This window comes from Perognathus longimembris, chromosome 22 (assembly GCF_023159225.1).
Source record: "Perognathus longimembris pacificus isolate PPM17 chromosome 22, ASM2315922v1, whole genome shotgun sequence".
Classification (NCBI taxonomy): domain Eukaryota; kingdom Metazoa; phylum Chordata; class Mammalia; order Rodentia; family Heteromyidae; genus Perognathus; species Perognathus longimembris.
This window is the reverse complement of record NC_063182.1, coordinates 16,919,983-16,935,491: the sequence shown is the minus strand read 5'-3', so window position 1 is coordinate 16,935,491 and position 15,509 is coordinate 16,919,983. Positions and strand designations below refer to the sequence as shown.

Here is a 15,509-nt window from a genome sequence, read left to right as displayed (position 1 = left end):
TTTCCTTTCATAGTAGCCTTATGTAAAATAAAATGCCTTCAAAATAGCAACCAGTTTTAGCTGGGAATGTGGCTTAGCGGTAGAGTGCTTGCCTAGCATGCATGAAGCCCTGGGTCTGATTACTCAGCACCACATAAAACAGAAAAAGCTGGAAGTAGTGTTGTGGCTCAAGAGGTAGAGTTCTAGCCTTGAGCAAAAAGAAGCCAGGGACAGTGCTAAGGCCCGGAGTCCAAGCCCCAGGACTGGCAAAAAAAATAAATAAGTAAAATAGCAACTTGTTTTGATAATTATGCTTTGATAATTATGCCCCAACCATAACTAATTTCCAATTAGTCTTCCCTGAAATGCAGAATATAATTGTTTTTGGTACTAAAACAAAGTTATCTGGCGAATTAACATTATTGTCCTAAGTTATTGAGAAAACATTCATATTTAAAATACATAGTCTTAAGTAGTTGCCTAAAGACCTAATTTGTATATTCACCTACATAACTAACCTGTTAGATTACCTCTATATACAAAAATAGGTGTTACTAGTAATTTTACATATTAAATGTGTCCAAGGTACTTATTTCAAATTGAGAAACTGATATAAAAACAAAAACACACTATGGCATCAAATTATTTAGGTATAAATCAGGGCAGTCTCTACTTTGCTATACACTTTGGTAAATTTTAAATACTTTTTTAACCAATTCACCACACAGAAAATCTAGAAAATATATACACTAATGTCTCCATATGCTAATATGCTAGTCACAAGTGGCTATGTTTATAATAAAGCATTGTAAAAAATAAATGATTTTTGAATGTGTCTACCAGATGAATTGTTTTTCTGGAAAATCGGCTCAAGAAAATGCTGAAAAATTCATTTGCCTTGGATCTAATTAAATCTTAGGAATACAAGACTTAAGACTTGCTGCATCCCAGGCTCTACTTCCCATGATGGTAGGTAGCAGTGTTATATCTTAATTTGTGATCATATTTTCTTAATCCATATTTATCTCTAATACTTTATATTTTAGGTTTGAGTGTGTTTTTTATTTTTATATTTTTGGTTTCTTGCTCATAAAAAAAACCTACAAAAATAGGGTTCTACAGATCCAGAGTAGAAGAAATCAGAGCTTGTATAGCTCACGTTAAGTAGCATTATGCTAAGCTATAGAAAGACTGCAAAAGGCTCACAGTTTGTTTTCCTTTCAGATCACTAAGTTTGGCATCAGAGCAAAGTTAATGTTGAGAGATTTTATTTCAATATAGTTACTGCAGGGCCTACAAAGGTAAGTAACAAGTTCCCCATTCCAGTTGATGAGACAAAGTCATTAAAATATAAGATGAGGTAAGTTTCTCAGCTTTGAATTTTTAAGTGTCAGAAAAAAAAAAGCATTTTATAATGAGGAGTAAGTATGGCTAAAACTGAAATTTAGTAGAAGCAATCTAAAGTGCCTCACACTAGTTTGGACTTTTTGCCTATTTAAATGTTTTGGGTTCTGTATCCCCATCAACTAGTCCACATAACTTCTAGTCAACCTTCTGTCCTATAAATCAGCAAACAATACTAGGGTGCTACTGCAAAGAGCACAGGTTCTATAACATCAATGTAAAACGGAGGGAGTGAACTATATTGACCGGTGTCACTGTTGAAACTTTACTTATAGCTATATAAGGTTAGCTTCCTCCATAGAAATGTTTTGCAGTTGAAAACTACTACGCATACATATTTTAAGCCCTTAAGGGTTATGGATATTCCTTAGTTGTAGAACACTTGCCTCAGGTGCAGGAGGCCTGAGGTTTGATCCCAGATAAATCCTGAATTACTTCCCCCAGAAAATTAGAATCGGCTTTCTTTTTTTTTTTTTTTTTTTTTTTTTTTTTTTGGCCAGTCCTTGGCCTTGGACTCAGGACCTGAGCACTGTCCCTGGCTTCTTCCCGCTCAAGGCTAGCACTCTGCCACTTGAGCCACAGCACCACTGCTGGCCGTTTTCTGTATATGTGGTGCTGGGGAATCGAACCTAGGGCCTCGTGTATCCGAGGCAGGCACTCTTGCCACTAGGCTATATCCCCAGCCCCGGCTGTTTTCTTGGAATCTTGGATGGGATAGTTTTTCTTTATTGATGGAGCTGATTGTCCTCAGCTTCTTGATTACCATCTTACCTACTTTGGTTACTAGTGATATTTTGCCTTAAGTTTTTCATGTGCCTTACTCCTCCTGCTCAGTTATGGAAGGAAATAATACAGAATGAAATAGAAATGTTCTCTCTATATAATAAATAGAACTCTTTTTGAAAAAGAACCATTAGCCAAAATATTGGATCTGAAGTTTCATATTCTCCCTGACTTGCTCTGGTGCTAAAGTTTGAACTGCCCCTAAAGGAAGAAGAACATAAATTAAAATGGTTAGTATATTTAGATGGAATTAATCAATTGTGCAAGATATCCCTTGGTTTTATTTTAACTTATCCCTGTGAACACTTCACAAAAATACACATACATACACAGAAGCAAATAAAACTATACAGTAAAAGTAAATATCCATCAGATAATAACAAGTAGAAGTTCAAGGATGGATAAGTGATTGATGAAGTTGTATAATGAGAGGGATACACACACACACACACACACACAAGGTCTGATGTAGAATTAACCAAAGCATTGTGTTTTTTACATAAAAGAAATTGGCAATGTAGAAAAAGGCTGAAAAGGTAACATGCAGTGATCAATACAAAGACCAATAATATTTATTGAATTCAGACTTATTTACTGTTGTAAACATTTAACAAAAAGCATTATGAGATCTAAATACAGTCTTTGACAATTCAACAAAATAAGTGGTATGTTCAAAAATAAAGCTGATGAACAATAGATCCATTCTGTATATTTTAACAGTTCCAGAAAAAGTAGCACAGTATTTTTAAAAAAGTATACAGCAAAGATTGTTCCTATTAGAATGGCAAATTCTGGAAACTGTAAATACAAATAAAGTCATTGAACAGTCAAATGGTCATATTCTTAATCAGGAAGAAGATGTAGTAATAACAGTCCGTAATCCAGTTATTTTCAGCTGTTAATAGAGAATGCTTTTCCTTGTCAGTTGATTTCATAGTTCTTTTTCATAGAGACAGCAAAACTTTGGCAATTGGATGTATTGAAAATATATTTTCATAGTTCAAGACACAAGTGTAGCTTTTTTTTCCTCTTTTTTTGTGTGAAAGTTAATCTGTACACCAAGGCTCAGAGTTTGGTAAAGATTCCATGTGGAAAAAGTGCAAATATCCTGCACAGATAGCTTACAAAGTTGCTGGTACAGTATTTACCAGCAAAATCTTGGGTTTTGTTTGCATAGCTCACACATCACTGGAATGTGGAAAGGTGTGCTATTTTTTGGCAAGAGCAAAGGAAATATTATACTGACGTGAATTACAATGTAGGGCATGCTGAATCCATGCAGGACACCAGGATGAAGGCTGCTACCTGACATCATTTGTTTTTGTATACTGGTTTTGTTTTTGTTGAAGCAGTTCTGTTATAGCCAGGAGCTTTTTCAGTACATGCTAAACAAAATAAATAAATGACAACTTAGTCTAAAATGTCAGGATGGGAACCTGAATTGAAAAAGCTATGTCAAAGTAAAGAAATCTGTAAGATATCAGCATTTTACCTCAAAGTATGAGATTTAACAATCAGACCTTGCCTGAATATGTTTGCCAATAGCCAAGAGAGAAAAACTTTGCACTGTGAAGGAAATTTCTGGATACCCATTATCATTCTTCATTGCCAGATGAAAGTGTTCTAAAGATAAAGTGACCACTAAAAATAAAATTAAAGGGCCAGGAATGTCTTAGCAGTAAAGTGCTTGCCTAGCATGCATGAAGCTCTGAGTTTGATTCCTCAGCACCACATAAACAGAAAAGGCCAGAAGTGGCCCTTTGGCTCAAGTGGTAGAGTGCTAGCCTTGAGCAAAAGGAAGCCAGGGAGAGTGATCAGGCCCCGAGTTCAAGCCCCAGGACTGGCCAAAAATAATAATAAATAAAGCTGGGCACCAGTGGTTCATACCTATAATCCTACCTACTCCAAAGGCTAAGGTATGAGGATCACAGTTTGAAGCCAGCCTGAGGAAGGAAAACCCATGAGACCCTTATCACCAGTAAACTACTCAGAAAAAGCTGGAAATGGTTCAATTATCACTCAAACTATGACATTATCTTTGAGCACAAAGCAGCTCAGGGACAGTGCCCAGGCTCTGAGTTCAAGCCCCAGGCCCAGCAAAAAAAAGTAAAATCTACTGAACAAGACTGCTGTCTGGGGGCTGGGACTATGGCCTAGTGGCAAGAGTGCTTGCTCCTATACAAGAAGCCCTGGGTTCGATTCCCCAGCACCACATATACAGAAAATGGCCAGAAGTGGCGCTGTGGTTCAAGTGGCAGAGTGCTAGCCTTGAGCAAAAAGAAGCCAGGGACAGTGTTCCAGCCCAGAGCCAAAGGCCCAGGACTGGCCAAAAAAAAAAAAAAAAAAAAAAAAAGACTGCTGTCCAGACTTGGCAGAGGCTGACGGGGAACTTGAAGATTCTAAAATCTTAGTTTAGGGAAAATTCAGAATTGCTCTTTTTTTTTTTTTCCTTTTCTGGTCAGTCCTGGGGCTTAAACTCAGGGCCTGAGCACTGTCCCTGGCTTCTATTTGCTCAAGGCTAGCACTCTACCACTTGAGCCACAGCACACTTCCAGATTTTTCTGTTTATGTGGTGCTGAGGTATCGAAACCAGGGCTTCATGTATACGAGGTGAGCACTTTACCACTAGCCCATATTCCCAGACTGCTTTAACATCTTTTGCAAAGTCCCTGTCCGAAAAGTGATTAGCCAGTACAGTGACAACATTCATTGTATCTCCAGAAACCATGGATTAAGCCATCTTAAATGTGTCTTGATTAGCAAATTTTACCACTGTGACTTCATGTCAGTTGTCTTTATCCCAGCAAAAACAATTTAAAATGCAAGTAAGTTATCTCCAGTGTCTTAATACAAGATTAGGCCCTTTTAATTTATGATCCCTCTTTAGGCATATCCCAGTCTATTTCTAACTGAAGTCTGAATATTGACTAGTGGGTTTTTTTTTAACACTATGTTCTGCTCTTCTTTGAATTCCTATTTGACCCCAGTATTCTAGGGTCTATGGCAGTTTTTCATGCTTTTTAAATCTCATGTGTTTCACAACTTGAGAATCATTTTTGTCATGCACTGCATAAGACTAACTTTTAGGAAAAAAGAAGTGATCTCACCTATGTTAGCTCATCTGCTTTTTTACTTACACTGTTAGAGTATGTGAATACCATTTTGCAGTTGAAACCTACCTGCTGTGCACCACGTTCATTACTGAGTGTTCGAAGTTCATCTGAATGAGCCACACAAATCTCATGCAGCGCTGCTAAATCACGTGACAAGTCAGTTCTAGAATGTTCTGTAGTGTCCGGAAGTTCAGGTACATTCTTTAAAGGAATTATAAAGCTTCATTTAGAAATCAATAAACTGGTATTTCCTTCTGAAATTATGCTAACTGGATATGGTAAATGCAATTTTTAACATAATGATTTAAGATTGATAACCTTTAATTTCAAAATTTTCTCTTAAACTTAAAAAGATTCTTACTAGGGTATAACATACACCTGTATTTACATTAAAGCTAAGTTCCATTTTCTTCCACAGCATGGCTGAATATTAATTCTAAAACAATGGGTTACCTAAAAGCTACAGATCTGAATACACAGTAAATATAGTTATTAGCTGCTAATCTACATTAAATGTAATTCAAAATTCAGACAGAATCTCACTTTACTACTATATCATCTACAAAATCATCAGCATATAAGAATTACACTATTGAAGTATAAAAAATTCACTTTATAGAACTACAAGGTCTTAGAAATTATAAGTTTTAATTGTGTGTTGTAACTTTATTAGAAAAGTCCAGATGAGCCACTGGTGATCACACTGAATGTAGTGGAACACCAAATCCATGGATTTTATTGGAAAAAAAACAACAAAAACAGCTGAACGTTTAACTTTAGACTGAAAAACACTTTACACATCCAAAGATCTCAAAGTACTCCATGAATAACTTCAAACAAAGAATGCACACCAAGACACATTGTTACAATAATGTTATGAAAAGCCTCATAAGAAAACTCATTATCCAGTCTATTTATAGTAGTAGACTGTTGGTATCTGTGGGCTCCATTGAGGAAAAATAGTTACGTTCAGGCAGCGTAACATTGTGGGCTTTCCTGCATCAACCAAACTCAATAAAATGTGTATTAGCACTTTTTTACTGTACGTGCTCAAAACTGTATAAATGCAAATAAAGCAGTTACTTATTGAGCTTGGTGAGAAGTAAAAGGATTATGAATGGCAAACACAAACTACAAAAGCTACAGTGGCTTCTATTTAGTATGTAAATAAATGCTTATGACTACACACAAGTTAACTTTTGTATGGAAAGGCAGAAACATTTTGTAACTTCTATATAAAAAATCTAAAGGTTGTTGCTTACATGGGTTCTGCTATATTAAGTATGGGTCTTAAAGTAGTTGAAAATCACATACGTACCCCAAGTTCATCTAAAAACATGATCATTCGATGTTTGTTACTTTTGATAAATGGATTGACACCTTCCATGTAAGGCTCCTTTAAAAAGAAAAAAGCTTGCCATTGGCTTAGAAACAATTGTGTAATCAATCTATAACAAAAACTTTCATCAGTAACAGCAAGTTTATAAGAATTTAATTATGACAGTTATATTCTTTCTATAGGAGAGGTGACTTTAATGACTGAGAAATTATGTGCCAAAATACAAATCATAGCATATAGTCTGAAGACACAAATTACTTAGTTATGCATTGGAAAAGATTACTGAAACACAGAACTTATAAATCCAGCTCTTTTTGCAAGAAGAACCACAATGAGAAAAATCCATAATGATCTTCAGGATTCAGGTAAATTCAAAAGTTAACCAGTATAAACTGGTCAAAATTCCAAGCCACTTAAAAAGTATGCTTTAAGAAAAAGGATTAAAAGATGCAGACATGAAAGGCTAGTAAGAGTAATAAAGAAACAAGTAACGTAGTCACGTTATCGGACAAAAATTTTAAGAAGATAGAATTTCTCATTAGGTTGTCAGAAGAAAAAAAAATCTTATATTGGTAAATCCTAACTATTTAATTCAATTATGATTCCTACCCCAACATTTAGGAAATGGACAAGTACAAAAGGGAGTGCATAAATGGATACTTGTTATGGTAATGAGGGGAATAAACTGAGTAGTTTGTGTAATAGAGGACTGTATATTTACATAATGGCATACTTAATATAAAGTTAAATGTTTCCAGGTTTTAAGCAACCAAACTTGGTGACAATATAGTCCCAATCAAAAAATTAATTCTATTTTACTTGTTTCACATCCTTATTTTGACTATGTGCATTAAAAACTCACATGAATATATATCTTTAGGTTTACAGTGAATTTTTATTGTGAAATAAATAACATGGCTATAATCCTGCTCAGTGACCTTTATATTTAAGGGAAAAGAATTTGAACAAATTGCTCTTGAGGAATTTGCATAATGAATAAAATGGTGGGTTTTACTTACAATATTAAAAGTCTAAGTTTTTTTGATGGTTTTATAATGTGAATGCTTCATTCACAAATTATAATTAAAGTATTAAAATGGGTTTTACCTTAGCTCCAAATTCAACAAGATTTGCTAAATTCTGTACAGATTTAGCCACTAGTATCAGTGTTCTTGCAGCAATAGGAGATGGGGAATCTGTAAGAAAATTTAGGCACAATAACTCCAAAGGTACTTTTTCCAGGTAAAGAATTATAAACTTAGCATTTTAGTGTTGTGTAACTGTTAAAATATTGATCTTTTCCTATTTGACCTACTTGAATTGTAATATGTGATCTGTCTTTTTTGGTTCCTTGAGCAATACTGAGGACCCTGGTCCCTGTCCCACTCTCCCCTCCACCACCCTATCCTTGCTAGATAGGCACTCTACACCTTAAGTCATGCATCACCCCTCTTTTGCTTTATCTTTCTGATAGTGCCTCCTATTTGATGTAGCTGCGATTTTAAACATGTACCACTGCACTGAGCCCAAAAGAACTTAAGGGAAAAACTAAGGTTATGAAAGGGTACTATAAAGCTCAGCAATTCCCAACTAGATGATAATATTTCAAAATGCCTCACAAAGTTCTGATCTATATACTGCTGCAAAAACTCCAAAAACTTTCCAGGGCTAATTCACAAAGCAAATAATTTCAATCCATCTGGGTTAACAATTTCCAAGTTCCTGCCCAAACTGTTATTTACAGCCCACTAACTGCAAACAGTTCATTTCACTTTAAAGATGTAGGAAAACAAAAAGTCTGGGAGTTTTACTGTATTTTCAAGGAAAAATTATAAAATTTAATAAATTCTGAAAATATTTTAAAGCTCAGGAAAGATTTCCCTATAAAATATAGTGGAATGTAAATATAGTACTTGTGGCTATAAAAATGGACCCTAGCACATTTACTTATCGGTAAATGCTGTAGGGCTGACTTCAAACTTCAATTCTCCAAGTTCCAGCCACAGAGGATTATAGGTACAGTCAGTGGTGCTCAGCTTAGCTTACAATTTTTTTTTTCGGCCAGTCCTGGGCCTTGGACTCAGGGCCTGAGCACTGTCCCTGGCTTCCTTTTTGCTCAAGGCTAGCACTCTGCCACTTGAGCCACAGCGCCACTTCTGGCCGTTTTCTGTATATGTGGTGCTGGGGAATTGAACCCAGGGACTCATGTATACGAGGCAGGCACTCTTTCCACTAGGCCATATTCCCAGCCCCTAGCTTACAATTTTTAATGTGATGGCTATAAATGTAATCATCAAAATATTGAAAAAGATTGAGCTGAAAAGATCCTTCCTCGCCAAGTTTTCTGAATACTCGGATTACAAGGTATGTGTCCATCAGGCTGTTTTCAATTTTTTTTTGTAGCCCAGTATGTTGGCCTCATACTCTAGGATCCTCTTATTTTAACCCCAAATGATATGATTAGAGGCCAACACTATAACACCCAACTCAGTATTTTAATTGAACTTTTAGGTTGATTGGGTTAAAATGATCTTTCTATTAGTAATAGCTCATTACAAGATTCAAGAATACCAGCTATCTTTTTTTTTTTTTTGCATGCTTATAAATCTGAAAGTCACATCATCATGAATTTATGGACAATAAGCAAAACTGAGTCAGGCTTCCTGGAGTATAAAATGGCCAGGTAACATTATATAAATTGATGACAAAAGTCTTAACCAGGGCTAATTTTTGTGTTTTTTTTTTAAGCCAACTTTATTTCTTGCATTTGAAGTACTCTCCGATGTCATATTTGGCTTTAGAGACTGCCACAAATCAGTTTGCAGAGGCCTACTTCTGCCCTAATTTCTTGTCATGATCAACTGTAATGAAGTGATTTCATGTTTTGCACAAAGGGCCTCTTGTCAACTTGACATACATTGGTTCACTACAGTTGGATCCAAGTGTTTGGAGCATTTCTAAAGTTCTGGCTAGACTACTGTGAATAGGATGGCTTCAGCACCTCTTGTAAAGCAATATTCACATCCATTACACCTTTAGCACTGATGCTTTCCTTTGCCCTGGTAGTGGGTGATGGGTATACCACTTCTATACCTCAGTGGTGGCAGGAAGCTACTTTCTTTACAAGTATTCACACAGCACTACTGAAGATTTGATCTTAAAGACTTCTAGCTTATAATAGTCTAGCTTAGACTAAACACACTAAAGCTCTTCTCAACTTATAAAAGCTGAAGTTACACACTGTAAAGTTTCCAAAAAAGATTGAAATATATGTAGAGACAGTACAATAAATATATTTCTGTCATCTTAAGTAGAAAAGGGGAATCTTCTGAGAATTGGATAATTTATTAAAAATCAAATTTTAAAAAGAAAACAGTATTCTTACCAAGTAGTATGAAACTGTTCTGATTTCTTTCAAAATATATGAAAGCTAATTACCTGAAATGATATTAAACATCCGTGGATTCAGGATGGCAGGGCAAATAAGCCGAAGAAAAACAAAACCACTGAATGGGGAAGAAAATATTTTGAGAAAATTATTTTATATTTTACATTAACATTATAAACAGAACTGCTAAACCTCGTAGAACCACAGCCTTTGCTCTGAATTAATGCAGGAAAAAAATATTTAAGAAAATATTACACTTATGCTTTAGAGTAGTCCTTTATTTTAACAAAACAAGAATGTTTTATCACAGTTGTAACTACTTTCAACGTGCCATATGTAATTGTAGCCTCTATTACTGATGATCTTCTATCACCTTCCTGTGGTTGTACCTACACTTTCTCTGTACCTTATCTGAGTATATTGGAAACCAGGTATACTGGTATTAGAACTAGGAAACTGGAAGGGAATACCAAAACTGAGAGACACAGGGTAAAAAAGACAACTATAAAAGCAAAACTGGTGTAAATGAACTGAACAACTCGGGGGGGGGGGAGAGGGGGGAATGAGGGACGAGGTAACAAACAGTACAAGAAATGCCTAATGTATGAAACTGTAACCTCTCTGTAATTCAGTTTGATAATAAAAAATATATATATATAAAGTAGACATTAAGTCAGATTTGTGTTTTAACAAATATATCTTGCATTAATTTTTCCAAATCTAGAGTTTTAGATTTGCTTCAGGAAGATGTTAAGTTTACCAGTTGTTTACTACCTCACTGATGTTTCTTCTAAACTTCTAGTTACCCTAGAGCAAACAGCATCCTTCAAGAACCTTAAGCATTTCTGAAATACTATAGGAGTTAAACCTTCAATAGACACAGCTCTGTAAGGTTCAAAAATTCATTCTCTCACTTTTCTTTCTTCTAAAATTTATTTAAACAGAGCATCCAGTAAAGTCGGTCATACTGTTGGCTATATCAGTTTTGTTGCTAAAAATGAATAGGAACCCATTATTACTATCACCAAATCCTTGATAAAAGAAAATGTGTAATACAACAATGGAACTCTGAAAGCTTTCTGAATAAAAAAATATCAGGAGTCTAAAGGTTCCAAACTTGTTAAACTACAAAATAATTACAGCAAAAATTAGTATCAATATAAGCCTAAAAAGAAATTCCCACTCTGCCCCCGAGCTTCACAGCATTTGCCTTCAAACATATGTCACCTTACCAACTTTGGACTCAAGTCTTTATAGTTGTATCTTTTTTCTAAAGCATGAAAATTCTTGAATAAACATTTGAAAAAACATTTGATATTCACATTGAGCCCATGAAACTGAAATTTTACTTGGTCACATTGAACCATGTAAGAATTCCAGGGTGGAAATCTACTTTGAACTTTCAGAGGTAATCTGAAACTGGACAAGGACATATAACTACTTAAGACATATTTAAAAGCTTACTAAGAACAAACCATTATGTTGGGAGATGATTTCCACTAAAAACATCCTGTTACACTAAACAACACAGCAGGATTTCCTACTGTGTTTTCCTGGCAATTTTACTCGTTTCAAACTTAGTTTATTGAATAGCTTAATTTCCACAATGCACATACATGTACTGACATGGACTTATAAATGACAGACTCCTTTGTTTTAATTCTTTTGCTATAGCTAACTAGTATTTTGTCAGTCCTGAGGATCAAACCAGTGTCCTGTGTGTGTTAAGTGAGTGCTCTGCCACTGAGCTATTCCTGTAGGCTCTCGAGAGGGTTTTATCTGCAAAAAGCAGCCACTAAACAAAATTTAGATTGTTGGTAAGATTACTAAAACACTTCAAAGGAAAATGTACAATACGATGTCTTTAGTGATTGCCTTTTTTCTTTTTGAGATTTCATGTAACTGGCAGTGCAGATCTTACATGGTATTAGGTAAATTCTTGTATTTTCTGACTTGTTTGCATTAGTCACCTTGTATTTTGGAGGCTGTACTAAGGAAAATCTTCCAACAATGTTTTGAAAGATAATAGGTTACATATTAGGTTTGTTTCAGTTCTGCCTTAGACACAATTCACTGTAACTTTAGACAATTTAGCATACTCAAATCTGCTTCCACATTGGAATAATAAGCTAGAAGAACAGTAATGAATTTTCCACGTATAAGGTATCAAATTCCAGGACCTGCCAAAGCAGTTCTTTTTGCTTTTTTCTTTCTTAGATAATATAGTGTAGCCCATCCTTGATCTGGTGACCCCCTCTTAGCCTCCCAACTACTAAGATTACAGGGTATGCATCACCACACCCAACTACACTTCTGATTACTCTTCTTCCAGGAGCAGAATGAAACAAGTGCTGATTGAAGATTAGCCTGGAGATACAGATTTTGTTACAGACCAACTAAAATTTAAATGGTTCCATTGTTTCTCTTTGTTCTTATCACTAAATCTCCTCATACCTTTATATATAATACATACACATAATCAGTATTACTATATATAATTATGTAACAATTGAAGTATTGAACATGACCTACCTAACAACTCTTGTTCTCATGGTGGTATTTGTAGGCCACTTGTGCTGAACAGATTTCTGTAAACACCCATAAATATATCTCAGTGTCCTGCCAAAAATAACACAATCATCTCAATACAGAAAGCAACTAAATACTAATCTTATTGCAGACAAAACTCAATTTATACTTATTATACTTTAATGTGATTCGCCTTCCTCTCCCTACCAAAGAAATTGTTTGCCAACAGTAATGAGTGTGTCTAACACAACTGCTGTAATCATTAATTTTAAATTGTGCATTAGTTAATGAAAAATATGAAGTTTTGATTTGTTCTGTTTCTTTGGTAGAGTTAGAGATTGAAACAAGGGCCTCATATCCGGTAGTCAGGTCCTGTATCACTGAGCCACACTCAGAACTCTAGTGTACATTTTGAAAAAGAAAGTATAGACTAAATGTAGAGAAATCTTCCACATCTCAATTCTATTCATTCCCTAGGCTCCTATCGATCAATCATCTTATATATAATTATTTTATGTTTATAAATTACTCTATAAAGCTATGAGTCCTCTGTATCATATGTAAATATATATATTAGACATTGGCCTGTAAAAACATAATTTTCATGAATGTGGTTATTTCACTTTTTTAAAGTAAGAATTGTCTCCAAATTCATAAATTTCACAATCCTGAATCAGCCTCTCAAGTGCTAGGATTATAAGTATATACCACATCTGGCAATCACTCCTCTTTTTTCATTATTTCCCTGTATTTTTGCTCTTTCATTAAACATTCATATCAAAGATTAAAAACAACTTTTTCATGACAAAAGAAAGCAATCATATTTTAGAATAATGTTTCTTAAAAAAAAAACAACAGATTAGACAATTTCTTGCCAAGTGAAAAAGTTCACCACTTACGGTGGAAGTATTTCTGAAGCCATGAATATTTTCTCAACAAGCTCTGAAAGTATGTTCAGTAAGTGTGCTAAATTAGTGTTCACATCTTCATTTTTTTCTAACTTCGATGGACTTAACTAAGGAACAAATCAAAATCATAGTAATAACTTCAAATCAGCATAAACATTTACCCTTTTCAAAGTTATCCCTCGTTACGTAAATGTCCTGCTTTATAATTAGATTAACTGTGCCTTTCCCTGTATTTCCAAACTAGATTACTCATTTCTTCCCTTTAAGTTACTAGTAAGAATTCATAGCTTGGTACAGAATATGTGTCAGCTCTCGGAATTAAAAATAATTCCTGATTCTATTGTGTATCAGCCTAAAAATTTAAACTCAGTACGTTCCTTTGTAATTGATCTATCATTAAAATGAGATTAGCTACCTGAGATTTTGATGATGAATCGTGGTAGTCATGATTTTTAATAATTTACTATGATTTGTACTGAAGCCTTACTCATCTTAAAAGATTTTGACTCTCATTCATCCCCATCTTTCCCCCAAACCTTCAACCTATATTTTAAGCATTTCTAATGTAACAATCCATGAGTGCTGACATGTTGCCACATGAGAAATTTTTACGCCTGACTTCATATGAGGGGGTACAGTCATAAAAATTACTTTATAAAAATGTGTATCATGTTTAGACTTGGGTTCTATTCCCAAAACACCTAATTATAGATATGCAAATATTCTCACATCTGAAGTACTTGCCCAGCACTTTGGACAAGGAATATTCAATCTTTACAATAGTCTCCAGAAAGTTTTTGGGTCTACTGATTTTGCACAATTTCTGAAAGTAAGCTGTACTTGGTAGTCCAGGAGAAATCACAAAATATCACAAAAAGTTGGTGGTTTCTAATACCAAAGTGAAGAACTTTGTATGGTGCCGCCAGGAGTTCAACTTAGGGAGGAGCCTCCTGCATACTAGGTGAGTGTTGTCACTACACACTTGTCACCCTGTACCCCAGCCCTCAATATTTCCTTTTTTAAAAGTATTTTGTAAAGCATTTTAATAAGTTACTGCAGAGAGAATAACTTTTGAGAATTCATTTTTGAAAGCTAATACATTTCTCTTAAAATGTAATTTGCTACATAACTTTCTCATGAAATGTGCTATTTACTCAAACACTATAACTACCATATTCTTACCTCACAAGACTGTTTACTTTCCATTATCTTTAAGATGGAGTCTTTCAAAGCATGATGAACAAATTGTGTGGCGGTGGCTTTCATGTACTGCTCCATCAAGGTGCTTGCGAGTGTTGTGGCTCGAAATAGGGTAGTGGCTTCATCTGCACCAAGATTTAGGAGATTATTTGTAGAAAACTATTGATATGATCAAATTGTCAATTTAACATGTGTATTGTTCCTCAGTAATGAGTTTTTTCATGTAGCATATAACATACTGTATTTCTGTCAACTTATGTTATATTCCTATGTAGTAGATCACAAATGGGAAGTACAAGCACCACTGTACATGTAACAAAATATGAAGTCTCCAAGTGGTTATGTCATGTGTCTAACATGCTAGCCAGTTAGTAACAAAATAGGAAGCAAAGTCTGCTTTGCTGCCTACCAATTTCATGCTTTTAAGAGAACTGAGTTCATTTCCAAATTAAAGAGAATACTATAAAGTCTCATAATTATTAGACAAAGCATGGCTATTGAGTTTTAGTAAAATCTTTACCACATTATCTATCTAGCATATTTTGGTGTTTTTAGAGTTTTCATAATTTTAGACATTGTTCATTTAGGGAACTCAGAAGCAACGGCTGTTACAGAATCAAAGTGCTGGGGTAAATTATATTATTGTGACCTGGTAAGTTGTTAAAAGTCTTGCATGTCCAATGACCTAAGAACTACTACAAAAGTTAGAAATGAAACATATCCGACCTCCAATTTCTATGCAATGGATTAGCAAAAATAAACATTATGGTAAATAACCCAACTATTTTTTGTTAATCAAGCTATAAACAACTGATCAGACAGAAATCATTTACTTATATCTTCTAATACTTCTAATATAACAGTCA

The 15,509-nt window shown here is 34.7% G+C and overlaps 1 protein-coding gene and 1 long non-coding RNA gene across 2 annotated transcripts in view; one reads left to right on the top strand and one right to left on the bottom strand.

Moving 5' to 3' along the window:
* The first annotated feature begins 246 nt into the window (after nucleotides 1–246).
* LOC125340112 lies at nucleotides 247–8,652 on the top strand. Its single transcript, XR_007208685.1, has 3 exons — nucleotides 247–948; nucleotides 1,204–1,280; nucleotides 7,797–8,652. It is a non-coding gene; the product is annotated as an uncharacterized LOC125340112 (long non-coding RNA).
* Rasa1 (RAS p21 protein activator 1) overlaps nucleotides 3,205–15,509 on the bottom strand; it is a 68,289-nt gene continuing 55,984 nt past the window's right edge. The window contains exons 18-25 of the mRNA XM_048331562.1: nucleotides 14,626–14,768; nucleotides 13,435–13,550; nucleotides 12,539–12,625; nucleotides 10,057–10,124; nucleotides 7,726–7,814; nucleotides 6,598–6,675; nucleotides 5,346–5,480; nucleotides 3,205–3,551 (exon numbers count right to left, since the gene is read on the bottom strand). Coding sequence (XP_048187519.1) covers nucleotides 3,468–3,551; nucleotides 5,346–5,480; nucleotides 6,598–6,675; nucleotides 7,726–7,814; nucleotides 10,057–10,124; nucleotides 12,539–12,625; nucleotides 13,435–13,550; nucleotides 14,626–14,768 — 800 coding nt within the window. The 3' untranslated portion in view covers nucleotides 3,205–3,467. The remainder of the gene's footprint in view (nucleotides 3,552–5,345; nucleotides 5,481–6,597; nucleotides 6,676–7,725; nucleotides 7,815–10,056; nucleotides 10,125–12,538; nucleotides 12,626–13,434; nucleotides 13,551–14,625; nucleotides 14,769–15,509) is intronic.